Genomic DNA, 24,584 nt, shown 5'->3' on the forward strand with positions numbered 1-24,584 from the left:
TACTGGAATTGGACACTGAATTATGGCCTATGCAGTATAAAATATCCAGAGCTATAAAATATTCAGTTTATTATGCTGTCCAGTTGTACTATATGTAGTCTGCAGAAAACATTAAGACCAAGTTGATAACTTAAGCTGTCATCTCAGGAGGTTTAGTTCTATAGGGCTCTCTCCCAGGCAGGCCCTCCAGCCATCCTTGTCCTCAGCCTTGATACTGCCTCCCTGAAAATGCTTCTGAGCAGGGCTTCTCCCTCTGGACTCATGGACTTTGAAGAAAGACTTGTTTTGGCTGCTGTAAAACTCTGATGGTCGCTGTAAGGTGTGAGGGTAAATACAGCTTCTCATGGTGGCTCTTTCATGTGTAGGAGGTGCATGGGTGGTTTGAACTTTTTTTATGTGGTGTTTCAGCAGCAGAGCTTCAATGACCTGCTGTTTTGCTGCTGAGCATTGCAGAGCTGTGCATGCAGCTAGGCTGGGATGTTTCCAGAAATCTGTATACTTCAGTGTGTGGCCTGTAAGCTTTTAATATGTCTGAGGAGAGATTTTCTTGCATCTCATTGTTGAATTATTCTGACCTCATCCATCTTAGTGACATGTGCAGCCAGAAGCTGGAGCTGCACGGAGCTGAGCTATGGCAGGAGTTTGCTGGATGCAATACTCTGGGCTCTTGAACTTGGAAAGAGAAAAAGGCATGTGATTTTTAGACATGTGCATGCAACTCACTGGTCCATGCAGCAGTGCGTTCCAGGCTCCTTCTTTGTCAGGCTTCCCTCCAAAGAGTAGAGGGAAAGCACGCTGTGTTGTGCGTCATAAAAGATACTCTGGTTTTGGTACGGAAAGTGCATCTGCTTTATAAAGCAAGTACAGCACAGATGGCTGAAATTTCTCAGTCTGGGCAGATCAGTGCAGAAGTATCCTGTTGATGGAAATAAGTAGGCCCTGGAAGAATCATAGAATATCCCAAGTTGGAAGGGACCCACAAGGATCATTAAGTCCAACTCCTGGGTCCACACAGGTCTACCCAAAAATCAGACAGCAGCACTGCGGGGACACAGCAGGGCCAGGCATGGCCCAAAGGTGGTCAGTACACACCCTTCCTGAGCAGCTTTCTTCCCTTCAGATCCCACAAAAGGACCACCACCTGCCTCCCCAGCTGCGCCACAAAGCTGCAGCCAGCCTGTGCAGCTTTGGCTGCTGCAGATGTCACATGGAACACACGGCTCTTGTGCTCCACGCAACAAGCCCGGCTCCAACATGGGTGAAGGACAGAGTGGAGCTGAATTATTGACATCACCCTTCTGGTCAAACAGAAGAGCTTGAAAGCATGGTATGCAACCAAGAGGAGTAAAAATAAATAAATAAATAAGTACATACATAAAGGGTTATTAGGGTTATTAAAAATTAAGGAAAAGAAGACAGTATTTAAATAAGCAAATACATCTATTCACAGGGTCAATGGTGAGTTTTGTATACTGGAGTTTGACAATTCTGTGCTACGGAAACATCTCCCTGTCCAAACAGAGAACAAAGGCACACAACTCCTGTTAAAAAGAACAACTTCAGATGACTTTACTATTGTACCTGCAAGAGAAAAAATCATCTACAGGAGCATCAATGTATTACCAATGACAAGAGATGGCACAAGGCCCAGTTGCAAGTCAAAGCATACAAGGGGGCTGAGATGCAGATTCTAGCTGCTGCAGGAGAAAACAGTGTGGATCTGCAGAGCCAGACCTGAGGCTGGCCTTGCTTTCTGCTTTTATTTTAACGTACTCCTCCCCACAGCTTCCACACACAGGAGGCCACATGAAATAGGGATGCAACATTGACAGGAATGAGGTGCTTCCATCCTGTTGTGGGAAGGATGCTATCATACAAATGCATGGACACCTCCTGAGAAAGGCAAACCCAGTTTTATGGAACAGAAATGTGTACAAGCGGGCCACATCCCCACATCTCTCCCACTGACATGGAAGAAGCCCACAGAGATGTGCTATTCCCAGCCACACAAAGTCCCACTGCGGCCACTGCCAGCAGGCTGGGCATGAAGGCTGCACTGCCTCCGCTGCCAGCCAGCGCCAGGAAAGTGACTGCCTCAGTTTGGGACATGCCTCGGCTCTGAAATGCAGCATGATGGGAAATGAACACTAGACATTAAAGAGCAACTCTTCTACCTCCCACGGGGTTGTTCTCAATGAATGTCACTTGAGGAAGGAGGGTCTTCAGACTCAATCAGAAGATCACCAGAAGTTTTACACTCACTTCATGTACTGCTGTAGGCTACAAGCAACCACTGAGGCTTTGGCCCTACAAACCCCTGCATGTGTACCCAATTCCAAACAGACACACAGTCCCACCAGCAGGTAAATGCCATGTACATGAGGTCCGTATCTCTGCCTCTGGGGTGAGGGTTCAGCCAGACACAGGCTGCTCTTCTCTCCTGGTGCTGCTCCAAAGAAGGTCTTTGTCACGCTGGTGAAGCTTCTGCTGGCATGGAAACGTGACAAGCCTGGACAACATCCCACAAGCGCAGTCTCCTTGTCAACCTCTCCCCACTCAGCACCTGAACATGCTCTTTGAGCAGCATCCATTTCAACATCTCAAGGACCACTTTCTCGGGCCACTGCATAATAAGACATCAGGCAAGCACCTTCTGGTAGGAAACAAGGAAAGGATCTGTCGACTGACAAATGGTCCTTCCCAGCCCCGTTAGAGACTGACAACTAACATGGTCATCAAAGATCTATAAATATTAGAAAACCTACTTGTCTGCATGAAAAGCTGAAAGCTGAGTCCTGTCCTCCTGAAATCACCTAGACACACATTTCTTAACTGCACATAGTGCCGAGTACATGGCATTTGTCCAGAGACAGGGACCCCCACCCAACCAGGTTTGCGCAGCCATCTCTCCACTTCACCAGGGGGGAAGCAAGCCACACTCAGTAAGAAATGGAGCACTCAGGGACCAGGAATTCCCAAACACCACCTTCATGGCCTATCCCTCACCTCCTCCTGCTCTCCTCACATTCATTTTACCATTTGGACCTGTCTTGCACCCCAGAGATTGCAAAGCCTCACACCCTAGTAGACCCATTGGCTCCCTGGGGGGATGCCACACCTTGTGACTCTAGAAGCCCTGCACACACACGCCAGCCCTGGTCTCACGGCCCCACAGCACCCCTGATGTTGAACCCTGCTGACAGCAGAGCTTTGTGCATTTAACACAGACGTACTATGCGAGAAGACTTAGGGAGACCTCATTAATGTGTATAAATATCTGAGGGGAGGATGTCAAGAAGATGATTCTAGTCTCTTCTCAGTTGTTCCCAGTGACAGGACGGGAGACAATGAGCACAAACTGAAGCACAGGAAGCTCTGACTCCATATGAGGGGTCACATCTTTACTGGGAGGGTGACAGAGCACTACAACAGGTTGCCTAGTGAGGTTGTGGAGTCTCCTCCTCTGGAGATAATCAAAACCCACCTGGATGCTATCCTGTGCAAGGTGCTTTAGGTGATCCAGCTCGGCAGGCATTTGGACCAGATGATCTTCAGAGGTCCCTTCAAACCCCGTGCATTCTGTGATTCTGTAAAAGGAGGCAGCAGTTGTTGTGGCATTTTTTTTCCTTCCTTTGTGCCTTTGTGAAGCTTGAATTACCTTTGGTGGACATGAGGCAGCACATGACATGGGACCCCACTGACATGCAGGACATGTGGTAGCGGGAGGCAGGGAAGGGGCTGGCTGCCTCCCGTGTGCTGCCTGGTGCAGGCATTTCCTAGGAAGAGTTTGGCTTGCAGGCTGGGTGTCCTGCTGTTGGGGCTCATCAGATGATGGGGCTTGGCACTGTCCCTCAGGGCACAGAGGTAGCCAGTGGTAGGTAGCCAAGCCACTGCCCTTGTGAAGCTCTACTGCCAGCTCCACCTATACATCCAGGTGCAGGCAAATTGATCTGTAATGCTAGCAGAGTAGAGCAGGAGAAAAAACTTGCATGTGCCTCTTGCAGAGATAAGAGACATTGCTGTCATGTCACAGCTCTCCCTGCCTGTTGCCTGGGCCTCTTAATTTTCAGGGGAGAGCAGTCTTTGAGTCTTTCCAGTTGCTTTGTGGTTCTCTGCCATTTTTCAGAAAGCATCTGCTGAAGGAATGAGGCTTGTTTGAATCAGAGGGATGTAATCCACTTGATAATGAATTTATTAGCAGTGTGCCTATTATAAAACCCACAGAGCCAGGGCTCTGGACACCCTTCCCATCCCCTGCTCTGCTGTGAGGGTTTTGGTGTTGGCTCTGCCCCCCCTTGGGTTTCAGTCTTCCCAGGCCAGTATTTAGAGGTCTGAAGCTGGTGTGGGTGCGAAGGGAAATCATTCAGCCTCTTGGAGCAGATGCTCGTGCTTCAGAGCACACTCACTGAGCCTGTGTAGTGCAGGGATCAGCCTTACTCACTGGTTTCCATGTGCAAAGGCAGGCAGTGCCGTTGGCCTTGTCACACAGATGCTGTGGGGCTTCAGGGACACAGTGCTAAGCGTGGCCTGCTACCTGGCTAACTATGTTAATTCACTTGGGCTCATCATCTGCTGTCAACTGATTTTAGAGCTGCCCTCCCTGAAAGACACTTAGGCTCACTGTGCTTCATTATGGCTCCTCTTCCTCTCTCCCTGTAAGCCACTGCAGAGCTGAGGTGACCACAGGCTGGCTGGCTGCCTGCAGCATGGAGCCAGGTCAGGAGAAGCGCTCAGTTGGGATAAGCGGTGTCTGCAGAAGTAAACCTGTGCTGCCTGCACCAGCTCTGCCCTGCAGTGGTGCATTAGCAGACAGGTTTTTGTGGCTTTCAGAGGCAGGGTGACTTCTGTCACTGGGTGCTGCAAATGTGCCCTGAGCAGGGCAGGCGCGGAGTTGGGTGGGTGGTTGTTACAGCAGGGTGAAGCAGCAGTAGCATGCACAGAGTACTTGTGTGGCTTTGGGAACATGTGTTCCTTGCTTGACTGGACTTTTTAAGGCAATGAATTTGTTTGTTGCTGGTGGTGAGTGCAGCCTGCAGGTAGCATTGACCTAGACCAGAGCTTTCCAAATTACTGACCATGGCTTTGAGAATCCGGGATGCCTGCACTAGGGGTCTGTTTGTGGCAGCTTTTGGTAATGTTTCTTATGGGGAAGTTTCTTTGGTTCTCTTTTGGGCTGAAGGCAGTGGGGCAGGGAAACAGCTGGACATCGTGTATTAGACGTGGCATAGCACTGAGGGATGTGGTTTGAACAGATGGTGCCCTTATCCAGCCTGCAGTGACTTCACAGTAGTGACACGTGCCTTTCCTGCCATCAGGTTCCATCCTTGTAATTTCCTCTTTGCAGGGCCCCCAGCCAGGCTTTTGTGCTGCTTTCCATGTGCACAGTAGGGTAGCACCTGGCCTAGATAACCACCATCATGCTGCCTATGCATCAACACTGTGGTGCAGGAGGGGAGAAGGTGATTTGAAAATAAAAGGGCCTTTAACAAGGCTGTGCGTGGCTTTGCCAGAAGCCCTCTCTTTGGGTTGTGTGTTGTTTTCGTCCAGGATTTATTGGCCTAACAAATGGCAGGATCCAGTGATCAGCAGGGTGTGATGAGAACAGGCAGGAACATAGCCTCCTGTGTGCAATGAGCCAGGACCATTCCAGGTATGGAAGAGATAGGCTAGTGGCAATGAGGAATGGGCATCTAGGCAGGAGGCATGTTAACCTTCAGTGTTTCCTCCTCTGTTAGTACCCTGTATCCTGTGTGGTCACATTGGAAATCTGCATTTAAAATTAGTGATAGGGAATGCTTTCCTCACAGGCTTCGGTAAAGGGCTAAAAATTCCTGAGAATTAAGATACTCTTGGAATGAAAACAAAAAAAATGTGGAAAGGTTCAGAAGAAGCTGTGATGGAGATGGATTTCCCTGTGTGGGACTGTAGAAGCTTGCTCCTGCTTCCCAACATGCATGTCCTGATGGCCCTGGAAGGGTGGGTGCTCTGGATGGATGGCAGGTGCATTGGGTATGCTTGGGAGTGGACAGGCTGTGGACAGGACACACGGCATCTGACAAAGCTGCCCAGTATGCAGAGCCTTTGGGTGCTGTACACTGAGTCTGGGCTGCAGCATGTGACCCCCATGCTGCGAGGGAAATCTCCAGTCAGGATAACTAACTGTGGTGGTGGCATGTCACGGTGCGGAGGGCCAGCAGGCTGTGCACTGGGAGGTCCAGGGATGAGCCAGCCCCATGGTAAAAAGCATCTGTGTGCTTTATGGTATGGAGGTAGAAAGACCCAGCCCAATTGGAAAGAGCACAGAAAAGGAGTGGTAGGACTGGGGAAGGAAGGGGCTGAATGGTGCAGGAGGTTAACTGGAGTAACAACCCTATTTACTGTGAGAAAGTTCCACAAAACACTGTCCATCAGCATAACAACTGCACTGAGTTAAACTAAGGAAGAAACCCCATAGATGAAATCCTCTGTACTGAGACTGTCTTGCTACTGGCTGCAGTGGCCAACAGAGATGACCTTACTGGCAGGAGAGGAGTCTGGGCAGTGTGGTGGGAAGGAGGCTGCCATGAGCCTGGGGCAGTGTTGGCACTGGAGGCTCGGCTTCCTGACCAGGGGTGTGTTTTCTGCCACTTGGTGCTTGTGTCCCCTGGATCTGGTTGCATTTTGTATTTCTGAGATCCCTAGGGAGAATGTAGATGGGAACTTATGACATTTGTGCTGCTTAGGATAACACCAGCACAAAGAAGGCAGAAAATGCACTCGTTTTTGTGTGCCCAGATGGAGATCTTCTGACAAACTGACCCTTGGTCTGTGTAGGAGTAAAGGGTATGAGACTGCCACTGCCTGTATGTTGGGCTTTGGATTCCCCCAGCAGCCAGCTGTGCTGGCAGTGCAGTCTGTCTTAATTGAAGTCAGACAGTCGATGCTGAAAATGAAGCATGGCACAAACCAAGCAGTATTTCTAGTCACATGTAAACCAAAATGCAAACATGGATCCAAAGGATTTTGGTAGCTTTTAGAGATAATGCTTTTTAACCTCCTCGGTCACCTTCTGGGGAGAAGGTGACTGCACAGTGCATGGAGGTGGAAGGGGGCTCTTGAGAGGCTGCCACTGGGCATGGATGATATTTGAAAAGGGAAAACATGTTTATCTTTTTGTTTGCATTTTTCCATTTTTGGTTTTCAAGCAGTGCCAAGGCAGGGGCTAGCTGAGGCTGAGGTCTCAGGGTGGCCACTCCCCAGGGCTGCAGCAGGTCTGCAGACTTTGGCGTACAGCTGCAAGGGCTGCGCTGGCTTTGCTTGGAGCGTCAAATTAATGAATAATACAATCGGTGATGGAGCTGGGAAGCTTGAGGGTGGTACCCTTTAGTTTACTGATGAGGGTTTGGGGCGAGGTTGGATCAGCAATAGCAGAGGGATGGAGGGAGGAGAGGATTCCGGGTGCCAATCCTGCTCAGAGGTACTCAGAGTAGGTGGTTGTGGTCTGGCTGCTTAGTGGCATTGGGGTTTCGTAGAGCCCATGCCCAAATCCTGCTTCTGGATCCAGGGCTTCATGGTCGCTGCTGGATGCAGCCCCCATGCTGCACTGCTGCTCTGGCTGCTGGAGCCTTCTTCCCTCACCTCCAAGGGAGCTGGGCTAGCTTCTCCTGCAAGCCGATCCTGTGATGGGGCTTTCTGGGCAACTGCTGTGAGGAATTCAGAGGAATTTGCACAAGTGGTGCTGCTGATGGGTCGGGAGAGGAGGTCAGCTGCCCTGCATTGTGGGAACCAAACAGGTCCTGTATGGCAGCCAAATCTGAAGCAGAAAGTGTGGCCCCGGCCCTGGCCTCAGCTCAGTAGCAACCCTGGGAGTGTGTCCCCAGGGAGCCCCAGCTCCATGCTTGGCACCACGTGCCCCTTGGTGCTATCAGGGTTGTCTTCTATCACATGGAGCAGGGCCTGATGCTTTTTGGCATGCTCTTTGGCTGTGCAGGCTTGGGTGCACCTGGCTCCATGGGGAGCTGTGACCACTTGCACAGTGCTGGGAACAGCAATGTCTGTGTGTGTGGAGTGGAGGAGGTTTGCACATACCTCTACTCCTGATGCAAGAGCGAACTATTGAATTTTGAAAGTGGAAAAACTTCAGGGAAGAAGCTGGATACTGCTTGTTGCAAAGGGCATTACCTTGTGGGGGGCTTCTGGGCTCTCACCAAGTTAAGATGGGTGAAGGCTTGCCCGGTAGCCAGAACATGTGCAGGCAGCAGACTGTAGACCTTGCTCTCTGGGTCCATACTTTTAGCACAATGGTGTATTTTTACAGCAAAGCAGCAGCACAGGGAAGAGTCCAAGTCAGAGCAAGAGTGAGCTCTAGGTGCTCATCCTCAGCTTAATCTTGACCAGCTCCATCAAAATCTAAATGGATTCACTCATTCCTGTTCTGGTGGCTTTCACCATGTCCCAGGCTGACTGTGCAGGCAACTTATGCCTGCCAAGCCTGGGTCATGAGGGCCCAGCTCTGGCTGCTGCAGGAAGGAGGTGTAGAAGTCCAGATGAACAGCTCTTGAATTCCAGGCTTCAAGAAATGGAATCACATGCTGGTTGAGGCTGGAAGGAACCTCGAGAAATCATTTGGTCCAACCTGGGTCTGCCACCCAGAGCAGGTTGCACAGGTGGTTTTTGAAGATCTTCAAGGAGGGAGACTCCACAACTTCTCTGGGCAGCCTGTGACAGTGCTTGATCACTCATGGAATAAAGTGTTTCCTGATGCTCAGAGGGAACCTCTTGTGTTCCAGTTTGTGCACATTGTCTCTTGTTCTGACACTGGGCATCACTGAAAGGAGCTTTGCTCTGTCCTCTTTGCACCCTCCCTTCAGGTATTTATGGACATTGATGAGGTCCCCCTGAGCCTGCTCTTCTCCAGGCTGAGCAGTCCCAGCTCTCTGTCTCTCCTTATAGCACAGGTGCTCCAGTCCCTTAATTATCTTTGCGGCCCTTCACAGGACTCTCTCCAGTAGTTCCATGTCTCACTTGTCCTGGGGGACTCAGACCTGGATACAGGTCTCTAGGTGCAACATTGAGTGGAGAGGAAGGATCACCTCCCTCCACCTGCTGGCAGCACTTTGGCTAATGCAGCCCAGGATACCATCAGCCTTCTTTGCCCAAGGGCACGCTGCTGGCTCATGGCCAGCTTGGTGCCCACCAGGACCCCTAGGGCCTTCTCTGCCAGGCTATTTTCCAGCTGTGTGCCCCAGCCTCTCCTGGGGCCTGGGCTTATTCCTACCCAGGGGCAGGACTGTGCTTCTCCTTGCTGAACTGCAGGAGGTTCCTGTCACCTATTTCTCCAGCCTGGCCAGGTCCCTCTGGATGGCAGCACGGTCCTCTGTTGTATCTGCCACTCCTCCCAGTTCAGTGTCATCTGCAAATTTGCTGAGGGTACACTCTCCTCCATTACTGAGACTGTTAATGAAGACTGGACCCAGTATGGACCCCTGGGAGTACACTGGTAGTTACTGGCTACCAGCTAGGCTTTGTGCTACTGATCACTACCTTTTGTGCCTGGCCATTCAGCCAGTTTTCAACCCACCTCATTGTCTGTCCTTCCAGCCCATACATCAACATAGACACTTGAGGATCTAATGGATGAGTGTGAAGGGCCTTCCTAAAGTCTAGATAGACAATATCCACTGCTCTTCCATCATATGTCAGGCTGGTCATTTCGTTATAGAAGCTTATCAGGTTGGTCAGGCATGACCACCCCCTTGTGAATCCATGCTCACTACTCCTGATGATTTTCTTCTCCTTCATGTGCCTGAAAATGGTTTCCAGGATTAGCTGTTTCATCACCTTTCCAGGGAATGAGGTGAGGGTGACTGGCTTGTAGTTATGGGGTGAACATTTTTTCCTAATATCTAACATAAACCTCCCGTGGTGCAACTTGAGGCCATTTCTTCTTGTCCTATCACTTGCTGCTTGGGAGAAGAGACCAATCATTACCTTGCTACAACCTGCTGTGAGGTAATTGTAGAGAGTGATAAGGTCTCCCCGAGCCTCCTTTTCCCTAGGCTAAATAACCCCAGTTCCCTCAGCTACTTCTCATAAAACTTGTTCTCTAGACCCTTCACCAGCTTCCTTGCCATTCTTTGGACATGATCCAGCATCTCAAAGTCCTTCTTTTAGGGAGGGGCCCAAAACTGAACACAGTATTTGAGATGTGGCCTCACCAGAGAAAAGTATGGGGGACAGTCACTTCCCTAGTCCTGCTGGCCACACAATTTCTGATACAAGTCAGGAGGCTGTTGGCCTTCTTGGCCACCTGAGCACACTGCTGGCTCATGTTTAGCTGGCTATCAACCAATACCCCGGGTCCCTTTCCACCAGACAGCTTTCCCATGCACTCTTCCCCCAGCCTGTAGTGTTGCATGGGGTTGTTGTGACTCAAGTGCAGGTCCTGGCACTTGGCCTTATTGAACCTCATACTGTTGGCTTCAGCCCACCATTCCAGCATATTCAGGTGTCTCTGCAGACCCCTCCTACCCTTGAGCAGGTCAGCATTCCTGCCTAACTTGGTGTTGTCTGCAAGCTTACTGAGGGTGCACTTGATTCCTGGGGATGGTTTTACCCAGCTGGGCGGCTGAGCTCTACCACAACTGCTCTCTCACTCACCCTTCTCAGAGCAAATGGGGGAGAAAATATGATGTAAAGGGCTCAAGAGTTGAGATAAAGACTGGGAAATCGCTCAACAATTATTATCATGGGCAAAACAGACTCAGCACGGGGAGATTAATATAATCTATTACCTATCACTAACAGATTAGAGCAGTGAGAAACTCAAAACAAGCTAAGAACATCTTCCCCCCATCCACCCTCTTCTACATCCTCCCCTGAGTGGTGCAGGGAAATGGAGAATGAGGGCTGAGGTCAGTCCTTGATGCTTTGTCTCTGCCGCCCCTCACGGTCCCTCTCTGCCCCTGCTCCCTGTGGGGGCCCTCCCACAGGATACCGTCCTTCCTGAACTGAGCCTGCGGGGGCTGCCCACAGGCAGCAGCTCTTCAAGAACTGCTCCCACACAGCTCTGTACCACAGGGTCCATCCCCCAGGACCAAACTGCTCCAGCACGGGTACCCCATGGGTGGCAGCTCGCCCCAGGCCCCTGCTCCTGCATGGGCTCCTCTCCATGGGCTGCAGCTCTGGCCCAGGGCCTGCTCCTGCGGGGGCTCTCCATGGGCCGCAGCCTCCTCCAGGCCACAGCCACCTGCTCCACTGGGGGCTCCTCCACGGGCTGCAGCGTGGAGATCTGCTCCATGTGGGACCCATGGGCTGCAGGGGGACAGCCTGCTCCACCAGGGGCCTCTCCACGGGCCGCAGGGGAACTGCTGCTGTGAGCCTGGAGCACCTCCTGCTGCACTGACCTTGGGGTCTGCAAGGCTGTTTCTCACTTCTCTCTCTCCCAGCTGCTGTTGTGCAGCAGTTTTGTTTTTTTCTTTTTCTTTTTCCCTTCCTTAAATCTGCTCTCACAGAGGCACAACCTTGCTCACTGGCTCAAATCTGGCCATCAGCAGGTCCCTTTTGGAGCTGGCTGAACACAGGACAGCTTCTGGAGTCTTCTAACAGAGGCCATCCCTGCAACCCCCTCTGCTATCAAAACCTTGCCACATAAACCCAATGCAATCCCCTTGTCCAGATCATTGATAAATACATTAAACAAAACTGGTCCCAGTACTGAGCCCTGGGGGACACTACACACCTCTTCATGGCCACAGAGTGAATACTGGGTTTGGGCAGCAACATTCCTGTTTTTACTTGTCAAGATGAGATTTTCATGTGATCTCAGTATCTATCAGATCTTTGGTCCTGCACCTGGGACGGGGAAACCCTGGCTGCACGTACAGACTGGGCGATGAGACGCTGGAGAGCAGCCTAGAAGAGAGGGATCTGGGGGTCGTGGTAGACAGCAAGCTGAATATGAGCCAGCAGTGTGCCCTGGCAGCCAGGAGGGCCAACCGTGTCCTGGGGTGCATCAAGCACGGCATTGCTAGTAGGTCAAGGGAGGTGATTGTCCCGCTCTACTCTGCGCTGGTGTGGCCCCACCTCGAGTACTGTGTGCAGTTCTGGGCACCACAGTATAAAAAGGACATGAAACTGTTGGAGAGTGTCCAGAGGAGGGCTACGAAGATGGTGAAAGGCCTGGAGGGGAAGACGTACGAGGAACGGCTGAGGGCACTGGGCCTGTTCAGCCTGGAGAAGAGGAGGCTGAGGGGAGACCTCATCGCAGTCTACAACTTCCTCGTAAGGGGGTGTCGAGAGGCAGGAGACCTTTTCTCCATTAACACCAGCGACAGGACCCGCGGGAACGGGGTTAAGCTGAGGCAGGGGAAATTTAGGCTTGACATAAGGAGGTGGTTCTTCACAGAGAGGGTGGTTGCACACTGGAACAGGCTCCCCAGGGAAGTGGTCACTGCACCGAGCCTGTCTGAATTTAAGAAGAGATTGGACTGTGCACTTAGTCACATGGTCTGAACTTTTGGGTAGACCTGTGCGGTGTCAAGAGTTGGACTTGATCCTTAAGGGTCCCTTCCAACTCAGGATATTCTATGATTCTATGATTCTATGTTTGTGAATATGTCTTTCATGAACTGGTTACCAAAGCAAAAGGTGCCATGAGCAGTGGCAAGAATGAAAGCTGGGACCTTCTCTAGAAGAATCCACCCAAATCAGTCATCCTAGGTTGAAAAGATAATTTTAGGGGGAAAAAATAGGCAGTTCATCTGACATTCTTCAGTGTAAGAGGAATTCTTCAGAGTCTACTGACTGTATTGGTTAGGTCGCTGCAGATGTGGAGTGGCCAAAGGGTGTTGAGCGCCTGGGTAGCAGCTGACAAAATGTGTGACAATTATTAGATGAGTAAAGACAGTCCTCTGTTTTAGGTGGATAAAGAATTGGTTGGCTGGTCACAGCCAAAGGGTTGTGTTCTATGTCTGGGTGGAGGCCGGTCACAAGTCATGTCCCTCAAGGGTCGGTCTTGGGTCCGGTGCTCTTTAACATCTTTATCAATGACACAGACGGTGGAATTCTACGATTGTATGAATCGAGTGCACCCTCAGCAAGTTTGCATATGACACCAAGCTGATGGTGCAGTCAATGCAACAGAGGGAAAAGATGCCATCCAGAGGGACCTGGACAGGCTGGAGAAGTGGGCCCATGATAACCTAATGTGGTTCAACTTGAGGTGTTGCACTGGGGCTGGGGCAATCCCAGGTATTTATATAGACTGGAAGAAGAAGAACTTAAGAGCAGCCCTGCAAAGAAGGACTTGGGGGTCCTGATGAATGAGAAGCTGGACATGAGCCAGCAGTGTGCGTTTGCAGCCTGGAAGGACAACTGTGTCCTGGGCTGCATCAAAAAAGGGGTGGCCAGCAGGGAGAGGGAGGTGATTATCCCCCTCTACTCTTGTGAGACCCCACCTGGGGCCCCCAGCATAAGAAGGATGTGGAGCTCTTGGAATGGGTCCAGAGGAGGGCCACTAAGACGATCAGAGGGCTGGAGCACCTCTCTTATGCAGAAAGGTTGAGGAAATTGTTTAGCTTGGAGAAAAGAAGGCTCCAGGGAGACCTCATTGCAGCCTTCCAGCATTTGAAGGGAGGATATAAACAGGAGGGGGAACGTCTGTTTACATGTGTTGATAGTGATAGGACAAGGGGGAATGGTTTTAAACTAAGACGGGAGATTTAGGTTGGAAATTAGGAAAGCTTTTCACTCAGAGGGTGGTGAGGTACTGGAACAGGTTGCCCAGGGAGGTTGTGGATGCCCCATCCCTGGAGGCATTCAAGGCCAGGGTGGATGCGACTTTGGGCAGCCTGCTCTAGTGGTTGGCAAACCTGCCCAGAGCAGGGGGGTTGAAACTAGATGATCTTTAAGGTCCTTTTCAACCCAGGCCATTCTGTGATTCTATGATCTTAAATTTTATCTATTCCACTGGCTATTTCTCTCTAGTGAAGACAGAGTAATAAGAAACTTTTCTACCCAATTATTTTCCATTTCCCTCTGTCATCTGTTGGCTTTACATGTTATCTTTTAAGTGTCTCCTTACATAGAGGACATCAAGACTAATTTTTCTTCTCACTGCAAGCTTGTGTTCTCTGCCTTCCTGGGATGTGAGGTGACAGTGACACACATTCTGCTCCCACCCCTCTCAAGGACACCCCATCACTTGTCTGCTGTGGTTTTACTAGTTCTGATGTATTTTCTGTTCCATCCCTTCTTTCCTACATTCTAACATCTGTTGTGTTTTCTCATCACTGCTGTTTGTGGAGCCATTGTGCTCATGCACAGCTGGGAATAGCTCAATGAGCATATAAAGTTCTCCCTTCAGGTATGCTGTAAATGTGTAGGTATCATAAATCTTCCATGCTTGACTCAAAAGGCCAAGTGGTGGGACAGCCAGCTGCAGCAGTACTTTTCATTGTACCTTTTTTGCTGGAGCTGGATGTTATCTACTCTTCTGGTCTCCCTGCAGTGCTCTGATATGGTAGTGCCTCTCTCACTGGTGTTTGTCCCAGCTCACGGGAGCAAGTGAGCAAGGTGAAGAGGAAAATTCACCCAAGATAATCTCCTGAAATGGATCTGCAAGATTTGCAGGAAGCACTTGTTGATACTTCTTCCTGTCTTGTTGCAGGCGAAGGATAGTGATGATGATGATGAAGTCACTGTTAGTGTGGACCGGGACCGCTTCATGGATGAGTTCTTTGAACAGGTGAGTTTTGTTTTTCCAGTGCAGCTCTGACACCAGTTCAAAACTTCCTGTAAATGCTGGAGCAGACTGTGTGTCAATGATATGGGTTCCCATGGCAGGCAGGTAGCAGTTGAGTGAGGGTATGGGTGTTCTGCCTTGGCTGATGCCTCTCAGCTGGTGCTCAGGCTCTGGGTTCTCAGGGCTTACACTGAGAGCAGTGACTAGTGGGAGCCAGGCTTCCATGCAGGCCTGAGGCTGTTTTGTTGTGTTGTACCTAACCCAAGGGCCGCTTTGCTGCTCCACCTGCTCCTGTAGAAACCAACAGGGCAGCTGAGGCAATTAACCACCAAGTGGTAGTGTGGGAGCCTGTGGACACAGGCTGCATTGTAGGAGGCTTTCTTGTTGCAGTGTACACGCCTCTAGACTGCCATGAAATCAAATAGTTTCTAAAATCTCTCCAGAAAGCACCTCTGCAGAGTAAAAATTGCTGCATGGGATTGATGTAATTTTGTGCCTCTCATTACCAAACATGAGGTTGCTTACTGGCATGTGGGTGGCTGTAAGATATGCATGCGGATTTTTAGCATACCTTTAGTATGACATGTGTGTAGGGGGTGTAAAAATGTATCTGTGCAGGCAATGGAGTGTGGAATGAAAAATATGACATACAGATGGATGAAGATGAGCAAAGTGGTGGTATGAGTCAAAGAAAAAGATGGAGTTGGAGTGTGTGCAGATTGGCAGGCAGAAGGCACAAGTACAGGTTCTCAAGTCTCCATGATGCTGGCATGTTTTCTTATAGTGCAGGGAAAATGCCAGTACAGAGAGGCACAGTATCATTTGGCTTCCCTACTATTTGGGGTGAGGCTCAAAACAGACTTCTCAGCCCCTGGAGCTGGGTGACTGAGCTGGGAAGAATCCTGGCTTACGTAACTTGAACAACACACTCCATGCTGGAAATGCTGAGTCTGGAAATTCATAGATCTGATGCTCATTTGGATATACCCTACAAGTTTCTTAGCGTATGACAAAGCATATGGGAAACACAGTCTATATTACCTTGATCTGACTGCAAAGCTGGTTGCTGTGATATGGAAAGTTGTCTGATTTCACATCAGTCCTACAGTTTAAGAATCCAGATGGAAAATATTTGTACAGGAGGATGTTCACTGTGGTTCAGCCATACCATGGTTGTTTTTGGATAGGGTTTAATAATCATGCCCCTTTCCAAAAGTCCAGGCCTCTCACAGGATACCTATCTTGTTCTTTTCTGTCTCCACAGGTAGAAGAAATTCGAGGATTCATTGATAAAATCTCAGAGAACGTGGAGGAAGTGAAGAGGAAGCACAGTGCCATTCTTGCTTCGCCTAACCCTGATGAGAGTGAGTGAGCTGGGATCTGCTTGTGTCTCTGCAGGGCTTGGGCCTGTGTGTGGCTGCTCTGTGCGCTGCTGGTTGTGCAGTAGATAGATACAGGCAGAAATCCTCTTGTCTCTCTTGGCCTCTCCCAGAGGCATAACCTTGCTTATTGGCTCAGCTTTGGTTGACAGTGGGTCCCTTTTGGAGCTGGCTAGACACAGGGCAGCTTCTGGACTCTTCTCACAGAAGCCACCCCAGCAGCTCCCCCACTACCAAAACATTGCCACACAAACCCAATACATGAGGGAGGAATGGGGCCTATGTGGAAGGGAGATGGAAGGACTGCTGATGGCTTTCTGACCTTGAGAGAGAAAGTGAGGTTTCAGAGTGGCTGGTGGAGACTTCCTGAAGGACAGGGCAGCATAGAGGCTGAAAATAGCAAATGACAATTTTGTATCCAGGTCGTTGTTTTCTTACTCTGCCCAGACAAAGTGCTTGTTCTGCATTCCCTTCTGTATCAGTTACACGTAACTGCAGGCAGTGCTGGACCTCTGGGCTGTCACAACTTCAGTGGAAACTGCAGGAGGATCTCTGTACAGCATTATTGTGCCTTGGTATTGCAGAAAATTCAGTATATAATGCCAAAAGCAATTTGGGCAACAAATGAGAACTTCTACCTTGTTAAGTAATCAGTTTTCTGTAATACTTTGGTGCATCGAGAAGGTACAGGTGGAACCTGTGTCTTAAATAGCTGTACTTAGGCAAACATGACCTCAGTGCTATACTGTATGTGCTCTACTGTTGCAGAAGACTCAGGTGGCCAGGACTCTGCCTGAGACCTGGATGTGCCCACCTGCCCTGAGCTGGGTTGGAGGTTCTGGGCTTGAGCCTTGTGTCTGTAGGGCTCATCTCTTCCCTCCTGCTGATCTCTCTTCTAGCTGCACAGGCTGTTCTCAGATCCACGTGCCACTGCTGCCTGTGCTTATTTTGGTGCCCTGTGGGTGGGCATCTGTCTCACTTTCCCATCGTTCCTGTGAGGTGGCAGCCCACCCGCCTGCATCTCCAGCATGCTTATGCCCAGGGCAGAGTGGTTGTGGGGGGATGGGGAACATCTCCCAGCTCAGCAGCTCTGCGCTGCATGGCCAGTGGTTCTGCAGCTTCATGTCCAGGCTTGGGATGTGCTTGGAGAGGCCCTTGGAGTGGCCAAGGGGCTGTATTCCTCATTGGAGAGGGGCTGTTCTCCTGATTTGAATCAATTCCTGCTAAATCTGTTCCTAAAATCCTTCTCAGTGGGCTGCTGCATCTGTTGCTACTCCTGGTGCTTGAAGAAGCAGGCTGTTGCTGCTTTGGTCCTTTGTCTGGGCTGGTTCCCAGATGAGGTGGCTTTGAACAGTAAGCCACCAAATTGAGAGGAATTAAATTATGTTTTTCTGGAGCAGTCAGGATGGACTTCTCTGCTATTCATCTTTGTGCACAGCTTTCCTCCTTGCTTCCATGCTTGTGATTTCCTCAAGTGCTTTGTTATATAATAGATGCTGTTTGGTGAATGAATCACCTCCGGGAACATAAATCTTCAAATCTGAAGGTCTTTCAGCCTGTCAGCTCCGCAAACTTCAGAAGACCTGATAAATATTTCAAACCTCGAAGCAGGTCCATTACTGATCTGCAGCAAGAACAGAAGGGGAGGTTCAGTTGCACGTATATTTACCCCCTGTTTTTATAGATTTAAGCTATGTGAACTCGAGGTGGTAGCTTCAGACACCAGGGTACAGTTCCCACATGACTTGGTTCAGATTCTGTCTGCTGAAGGAGATGCAAGTTATTTGGCCTCTAATTTCTAACAGAACTACTTCTGGCAGAGGGATGTACCAGGTGGTCAAGGAGATTAATTGTAGTTGTTCACCTCTGTCCAACATGACGAAGCAAAGCTATCCAGTGCTAAAAAGGCAATTCTGGATTGTCTTGATGTCTAGGCTCTGGCTAGATTTCTCCGAACAGGCTCTGTGCTTTCACTGTCAGTATAACCTTGGGGCTCACCAGGGCTTTTTGCAACCAGGTCCTTTTGCAACATGTCACAGCTGAAAGCCTGCTTTGTGTGGAGGAGATGCTGCTGGGGCATTGCCCGAAGGAAGGAAGGCTACTGACTGTGGTTGGTTTTTGCTGGAGCTGCTCTCCCCTGGTGCTGCTTTCTGTGGCCCCTTAACTTCTGCCTCCACTGTGCAGTCATTTTTCTGGGGCATGTGTTCCTGCTGGTGCCTGGTTCAGCCTGGGCAGAGGGGAGGTTTCCCTGAAGACCCTGAGCTGCAGTTGTGCTGTGTTATACAACAGGTTGGAGGCTTCAGGCTCGTGTGATGCTCCTTTGGGAAAAGAAGTGTGAGAGGAAAAAAGGCACGGATTTCTGTGAAAAGCTTGGTTTTGTTCTCCTGTCCTCAGAGCTGTCCTTACTCCTCTGCCCTCTGTGCTGCTGCTTTTCCTGGCTTCCCTGGGGCTGGACATCAGAGCTACTGCAGACTTCATCAGTCCTTGGAGGTGGAGGCGGAGCACCTGCAAAACAGGCACAGAACAAGGGACCTGTCAAAGGATGTCTGGGCACATTCTGTGCCCAGAAAGCAAATTGATGTGTCCCTGCTGCTCATTGTGCTGCCCTCACCCCTGTTCTGCCACCTCGCAGGTTCCTCCCCTGCCCTGGCGGTGCATGGTGTTTGGCATGGGAAGGGCTGTGGTGTTTGTGCTTGGTGACATAAAAGGGCATGGTAAAGGCAGCTTCAGCTCCTGAACCTGCAGTGGGGTTGGTGAGGTGTGGAGTGGATCTGATGGACATGAAGGGACCCAGAGGATTGGACAGCATCTACTGGTGCAGGACTGGGGAAGAAGATGGGGCACTAATATAGCCAGTAGCTGACAGGTTCCCCCCTCCAGAAGAGGGATTCTTCAGCCACATGCTGTTAAGCTCTGTGTGGGGGGGGCTCTTCACCACAGGGTGCTGGTGGGAGTTGTCAGGTTTGGGGTGAGCCTGGGCAGGCTCCTGGAAGACAAACCACCATGGTGTGGGGAGCCCAAGCCAAAACTGGCCAGGACTATGGTGAGGTATTTTCTGTGTGCGCTCACTCTTCTCTCTTTTAGCATATGCTTTTGGCTGATGTGAAAGAGGCCTCCCCCTGCCCCGCCCTGTGCAGAGTGCTCGCCTGTGGAGAGCCAGGTGCAGCCCTTCTGTGGAGCAGGGCAGGGCTCAGCAGCAGAGCTGCTCTCTCATCAAAGTCCTCATTTAACTGAACCCTGCTCATCTGGGGAGGGGGTGTGGGGAGCCCCATCTTCCTCTGTAGCACCCTCTCTTGCTTTCAGTGCAGTGGACATGGGGCCATGGTGTCTGCTGCTCATGTGCCACATCCTCCTGCAGCAGGTGAGAGGTGCCAGAGCTGGAAGCTACATCATTTTGCTGTGCTGACTTTGCTGTGTATGGAAAGGACTCAGGCACTGCTGGGGACAGTGTGAGAGGAGGTGCCATCTGCTGCCCTGGTTCTCAGCATCTTGCCTGCCTGTGTCCCCAGCTCCTCTTTCTCCTCTCAGCATGTATGTTAGGGGGAAGGCGGGGATGATGCCATGGGGAGCAGGATCCTGATCCTGCTATCAGGAGGGCAGCAGGTTTGCTCCTGACATCCATCCTGTGGGATGAATGAGTTCCTATATTTCATATCTCATTTCTCATGTTCTATAGATAATTTCCAATATTTTGCACAGCTGCAGGGTTTTTTGCTGTGCATTTCCTGTCAACAGCTTGGCCAAGGGGGAGTGTGCTTTCCAAGCGTCAGGGCTGGGATAGCAAAGGACTTTGGCCCTTCAGTGCTGCACAGGACGACGTGTCAGCCTGGCATCAGTGGCAGTGGAAGGGTGCTGCTGTCCACAGACCTTCGTGTCTGTTTCGGGTTGTGCTGTCAGGGCTGCCTGTCCAGGCAGCTCTGGTGCAGAACCTGGTGCTGGGGTAGGTCAGGCTGTAGTCCCAGTGCCTGCAAAGGGGAAGGCTACTGCATTTTGGAGCAGTGGTGGGTGGGTAAAGTGACTCTTCTGCTGGTAATTGGGCCTGTGTGAATTGCAGGACACAGTATGAAGCCTGAACTGCTTCACTGGAAATGAGAAAATCAGGTAGCTCTGCACACAGGGAGAGCAGGAGTGGTGGTCCCCTCTACAATCCCTGTGTGCTTGGTGCTGATGCATCAGGGGATGGGCCAATGGTTCTGCCCAGAGTAGCAAATCCGGTGTGAAATGGGGAAGCTTGAGAGGTGACTGAAGGCAGGGAGGGGGTGCTCCTTTGCAAGCTGGAGTTGGTCTAGGAGCTCCACAGCAATGTGGACATGGGAGCACAGCTGGTCTGGTAGGGGAAGAGCTGGGCAGAGTGGCACAAAGTGATCCCTGAGACATGTTCCTGCACCTGATCTCACCAATCCTATCTCTAAAAAGCATCAGTGTAGGACAGGGTTCGGTCAAGCCCTCTGTTGGGTGCTCAGGAAGTACCACCAGATACTGTGCTGCTCTCCTGCTAGTCCTGCACAGCACCTGGCCCTGGGGGCTGCTTGCAGGCACCTGTTCAAAGCATGCTGTTCTTTAGGTAGGACATCTGCAGATGTCTTCTGGTCCCTTGGGGAAGCTGGGAAGCTGTATTTCTCCATGCTATGGAGTGGAGGCCAGGAGCTGCTGATGCATTTGGACAATGCTCTCAGAAGTATGGTTTGATTTTTTTCCTCTGGCTCAGAGGAAGCCTCCTTTCCTCTGAAGCAGAAAATCTTTCTGGAAATGCAACTCTGGTCACCTGGTTGCTGCAGAGTGGCTCCAGGGCCTTGCTCTGCCTTGTCTTGGACGTCCTGAGCAGAGCTGTGCTTGTGATGCCCATGGTTATTATAGCACTACTGTAATAACCTGGCAGGAACCTCCTGCAGTTCAGCAAGGAGAAGCACAGAGTCCTGTCCGCGGGGAGGAACAAGCCGAGGCCCCAGGAGAGGCTGGGGCACCCAGCTGGAAAGCATTCTGGCAGAGAAGGCACTGGGAGTCCTGGTGGGCACCAAGCTGGCCATGAGCCAGCAGCGTGCCCTTAGGCAAAGAAGGCTAATGGTATGGTATCACTTTGGCTGTATTAGCTGCCAGCAGGTTGAGGGAGGTGACAAACTGGGGTACAACTGTGAGGGTGCTGGAGCCTTCTCACAGGCTGCCCAGAGAGGTTGTAGAGTCTCCTCCTTGGTGATCTTCTAAAGCTACCTAGATGTGGTCCTGGGCACCCTGCTTAGGGTTTCCCTGCTTGGACCAGGTGGATCCAGGCGTCCCTGCCAACCATTCTATCATCCTGTGAATGCCCAGGATTTGCTAAGGAAAGGGCTTTGCTCAGGTATTGTCTCTGGGTTACTGCATCTTGTGTGTCTCGCACAGAGATGCTTTTCATAGTCCTTTTGTGCATTTCTGCATTTCTCCAGCTCCATCTTGAACTAGTTTTGTTTCTTGTCCCGGTAATTCTTGTTGAAAGGCCACTCTAGGATTTAACCTTCAATGGTCAGGATCTGTCTTCTCATTTCCAGCCTGAGTCTATTTACGATCAATTTAAATACCAACGTCATCACAAGAACAAATATATTTAGCTTAAGTAGCTGTTTGCCCTTCTTGCTTCATCCTGTCAGGTCTGTGCAACAGTTTGTTCATTTTACAAGGGCTTTACACAATCACTGCCTTTCTGGTCTCCCTCCTTCTGCTGGAGGACTGTCTTTCTTGTACCCTGGAGCTCAGTTTGCTGGAATGGAGCTTTTCCCCTCATTTTACCTGAATGTCTGCGCAGTCTGGGATCAGACTTCTCAGCTGCCCTGAGCTCCTGTAGCTGGCTGTTCCATGACAGTCTCCATGTCCTCACTCTTCTTTGCCCATGTAGCTTTTCTATTTGTGTCCCCTTGATGTGCCATGTCCAGGTAAGATTGCCTTTTTACCATGCAGCTACTTTAAGCTCCCTTGCATGCCTAGGCTTTGTGATCACTGGTGCCTATTGTCTGCTCTGTCATCCTGAACAATGCCGGATGATCTGTAACACTGAGTGAATGCAGAGTAAATATCAATTAACTGTAGTCTGATTCATGGCAACAACAAAAAGAATCCGCTGCTCTGTAATTATTTTTGGCTTAATGTAGACCAGACAGTTAATAGTCCTCCTGGAAGATGTGTTCTCATTGTCACAAGGTGATTGCAGTAAAGATGGGATGCTTTGGTGAAAGTGCTTCTGCTAAAAAAACTTACCTCCTTTGGGCTGTGCACCCCTGGGCCCTGTTACACTGCACTTCTGCTTGTCAGCATCCTTGCAGGAAGGATGTTTTGGAGCAGAAGCCCACCTTTACTGCCAGAGGTAGCAAAGGAGAGCTCCCATGTCTCTTTGGCTCTGTGCAATTTGTAGCAGTGTAGGCAGTATAATAATGCTGCCCCTGGTTTTGTTACTTCTTGAGCGGTTTAATCTACATGTTACTTTATGCCCAGGTCCCCTGGGGCTTCAGGAACCCTCCTGAAGGGCTTGGTGCTGTGCTGAGTGTTTACCTGCTGGGCAGCTGCAGGCAGGAATGTGCCACCTGGTAACCTGCAGGACTGTTCTGGTAGTTTTGCTGTTGTGCTTTTTATTCTGCTTGTGTTTGTGCAGGACATGCTGGGTCCCAGACTTGCCTGCATGACAGCAGGATCATGAGCTGGACTTCTTATGAAATGGAGTGGCTAAGGTAATCCAAGTGCTGGATTGGGCACAGATTGCTCCTCTTCTGTCTGAGTGAAATAATTTTACTTACGAGTACAGGGTGAACTGTGAGGCAGAGTGAGTAAGATGCAGGGCAGAGCCAGCAGATCAGCAGCTCTGGGAGTCAGAGGGGACAGGGCCATCACTCCCTTGGGCCCTGCTGCAGTGTTGCTGGCTGTCACATGTTCAGGTGCCCCTCCACTGACTACTCTTGTTTGTGTCCCAATTAACCCCTGCTCCCCACTGCACTTCTGCCCCTCTTTGGCTTAGCTTGTGCTTTCTAGTGCTTGCTGCTCCTTGAGCTGAGCTGTACTATGGTGCCGCAGCAGGATGAGCAAGTGGTCCTGCATGCATGGTGAGGCAGTCTGTGCTCCCCCGTGGTCCAAGCCCAGGTCTGATGTTTGGCCTGAGGAGGCTGGAAATAGGGAAGAAGAAGTGAAGGGGAAGAAAAATGAGGGGGGACGCTGCAGCTGCACCTCTTGCAGTGTTCACCAGAGAAGTTAGGTCATCTTCCTCAGTAGGTTGGCCAGGCTGGGGCTATGGCACTGGTTCAGCAGGCTGGGAGGCTGCCGGTGGCACCTGGCCACACAGCTGTCCTCAGAATCACAGAATCACAGAATTTCTAGGTTGGAAGAGACCTCAAGATCATCGAGTCCAACCTCTGACCTAACGCTAACAGTCCCCACTAAACCATATCCCTAAGCTCTACATCTAAACGTCTTTTGAAGACTTCCAGGGACGGTGACTCCACCACCTCCCTGGGCAGCCTGTTCCAGTGTCTAACAACCCTTACGGTAAAGAAGTTCTTCCTAACATCTAACCTAAAACTCCCCTGGTGCAATTTTAGCCCATTCCCCCTCGTCCTGTCACCAGGCATGTGGGCGAACAGGCCAACCCCCACCTCACTACAGCCTCCTTTAAGGTACCTGTAGAGAGCAATAAGGTCGCCCCTGAGCCTCCTTTTCTCCAGGCTGAACAAGCCCAGCTCCCTCAGCCGCTCCTCGTAGGACTTGTTCTCCAGGCCCCTCACCAGCTTCGTCACCCTTCTCTGGACCCGCTCAAGCACCTCGATGTCCTTCTTGTAGCGAGGGGCCCAAAACTGAACACAGTACTTGAGGTGCGGCCTCACCAGAGCCGAGTACAGGGGGACGATCACCTCCCTAGCCCTGCTGGTCACAGTGTTTCTGATACAAGCCAGGATGCCGTTGGCCTTCTTGGCCACCTGAGCACACTGCTGGCTCATATTCAGCCGACTGTCCACCATCACTCCCAGGTCCTTCTCTGCCTGGCAGCTCTCCAACCACTCATCTCCCAGCCTGTAGCTCTGCTTGGGGTTATTGTGCCCCAGGTGGAGGACCCGGCACTTGACCTTGTTGAACTTCATGCAGTTGACCTCAGCCCATCGGTGCAGCCTATCTAGATCCTCCTGCAGAGCTTTCCTACCCTCAAAAGCTCCCCTGTCCCTGATGAACTCCACTGGCATCCAGGCAGGTGTTGAGCTGGGGAGCAGTACTGGTGTGAGCAGGCAGATGTTGGGTGACATGAGAGCACATGCTACAGTGGCACAGTTCCTGCATGCATGCATTGCAGGGGCCTGCAGGAGCAGCAGTTGCCCTTTCAGCTTGTGCCTAGGGTACTGTGCCTAGGGTACTGTAGATCCAGAGAGGACAGACCTGCTAATGGTGTTTGCTTTGACTCTGGCCCATGGTTGAGCTTCTCTTGTCTGCTTATAGCAGCCTGGATTTCCTCCCCCCCACACTTCTGTACTCGATGTAGC

The 24,584-nt window shown here is 50.8% G+C and overlaps 1 protein-coding gene across 2 annotated transcripts in view; it reads left to right on the top strand.

Moving 5' to 3' along the window:
- The window catches only part of STX1A (syntaxin 1A), a 111,180-nt gene that overhangs the window by 12,500 nt on the left and 74,096 nt on the right, over positions 1–24,584 (top strand). For both annotated transcript variants that reach the window (XR_011804263.1, XM_072026103.1), the window contains exons 2-3: positions 14,648–14,725; positions 15,987–16,086. Coding sequence is in view for 1 of the 2 variants with exons in the window: in XM_072026103.1 (XP_071882204.1) it covers positions 14,648–14,725; positions 15,987–16,086 (178 nt within the window). In the remaining variant the exon portion in view is untranslated. The remainder of the gene's footprint in view (positions 1–14,647; positions 14,726–15,986; positions 16,087–24,584) is intronic.

This window comes from Anas platyrhynchos, chromosome 20 (assembly GCF_047663525.1).
Source record: "Anas platyrhynchos isolate ZD024472 breed Pekin duck chromosome 20, IASCAAS_PekinDuck_T2T, whole genome shotgun sequence".
Taxonomy (NCBI): Eukaryota; Metazoa; Chordata; class Aves; order Anseriformes; family Anatidae; genus Anas; species Anas platyrhynchos.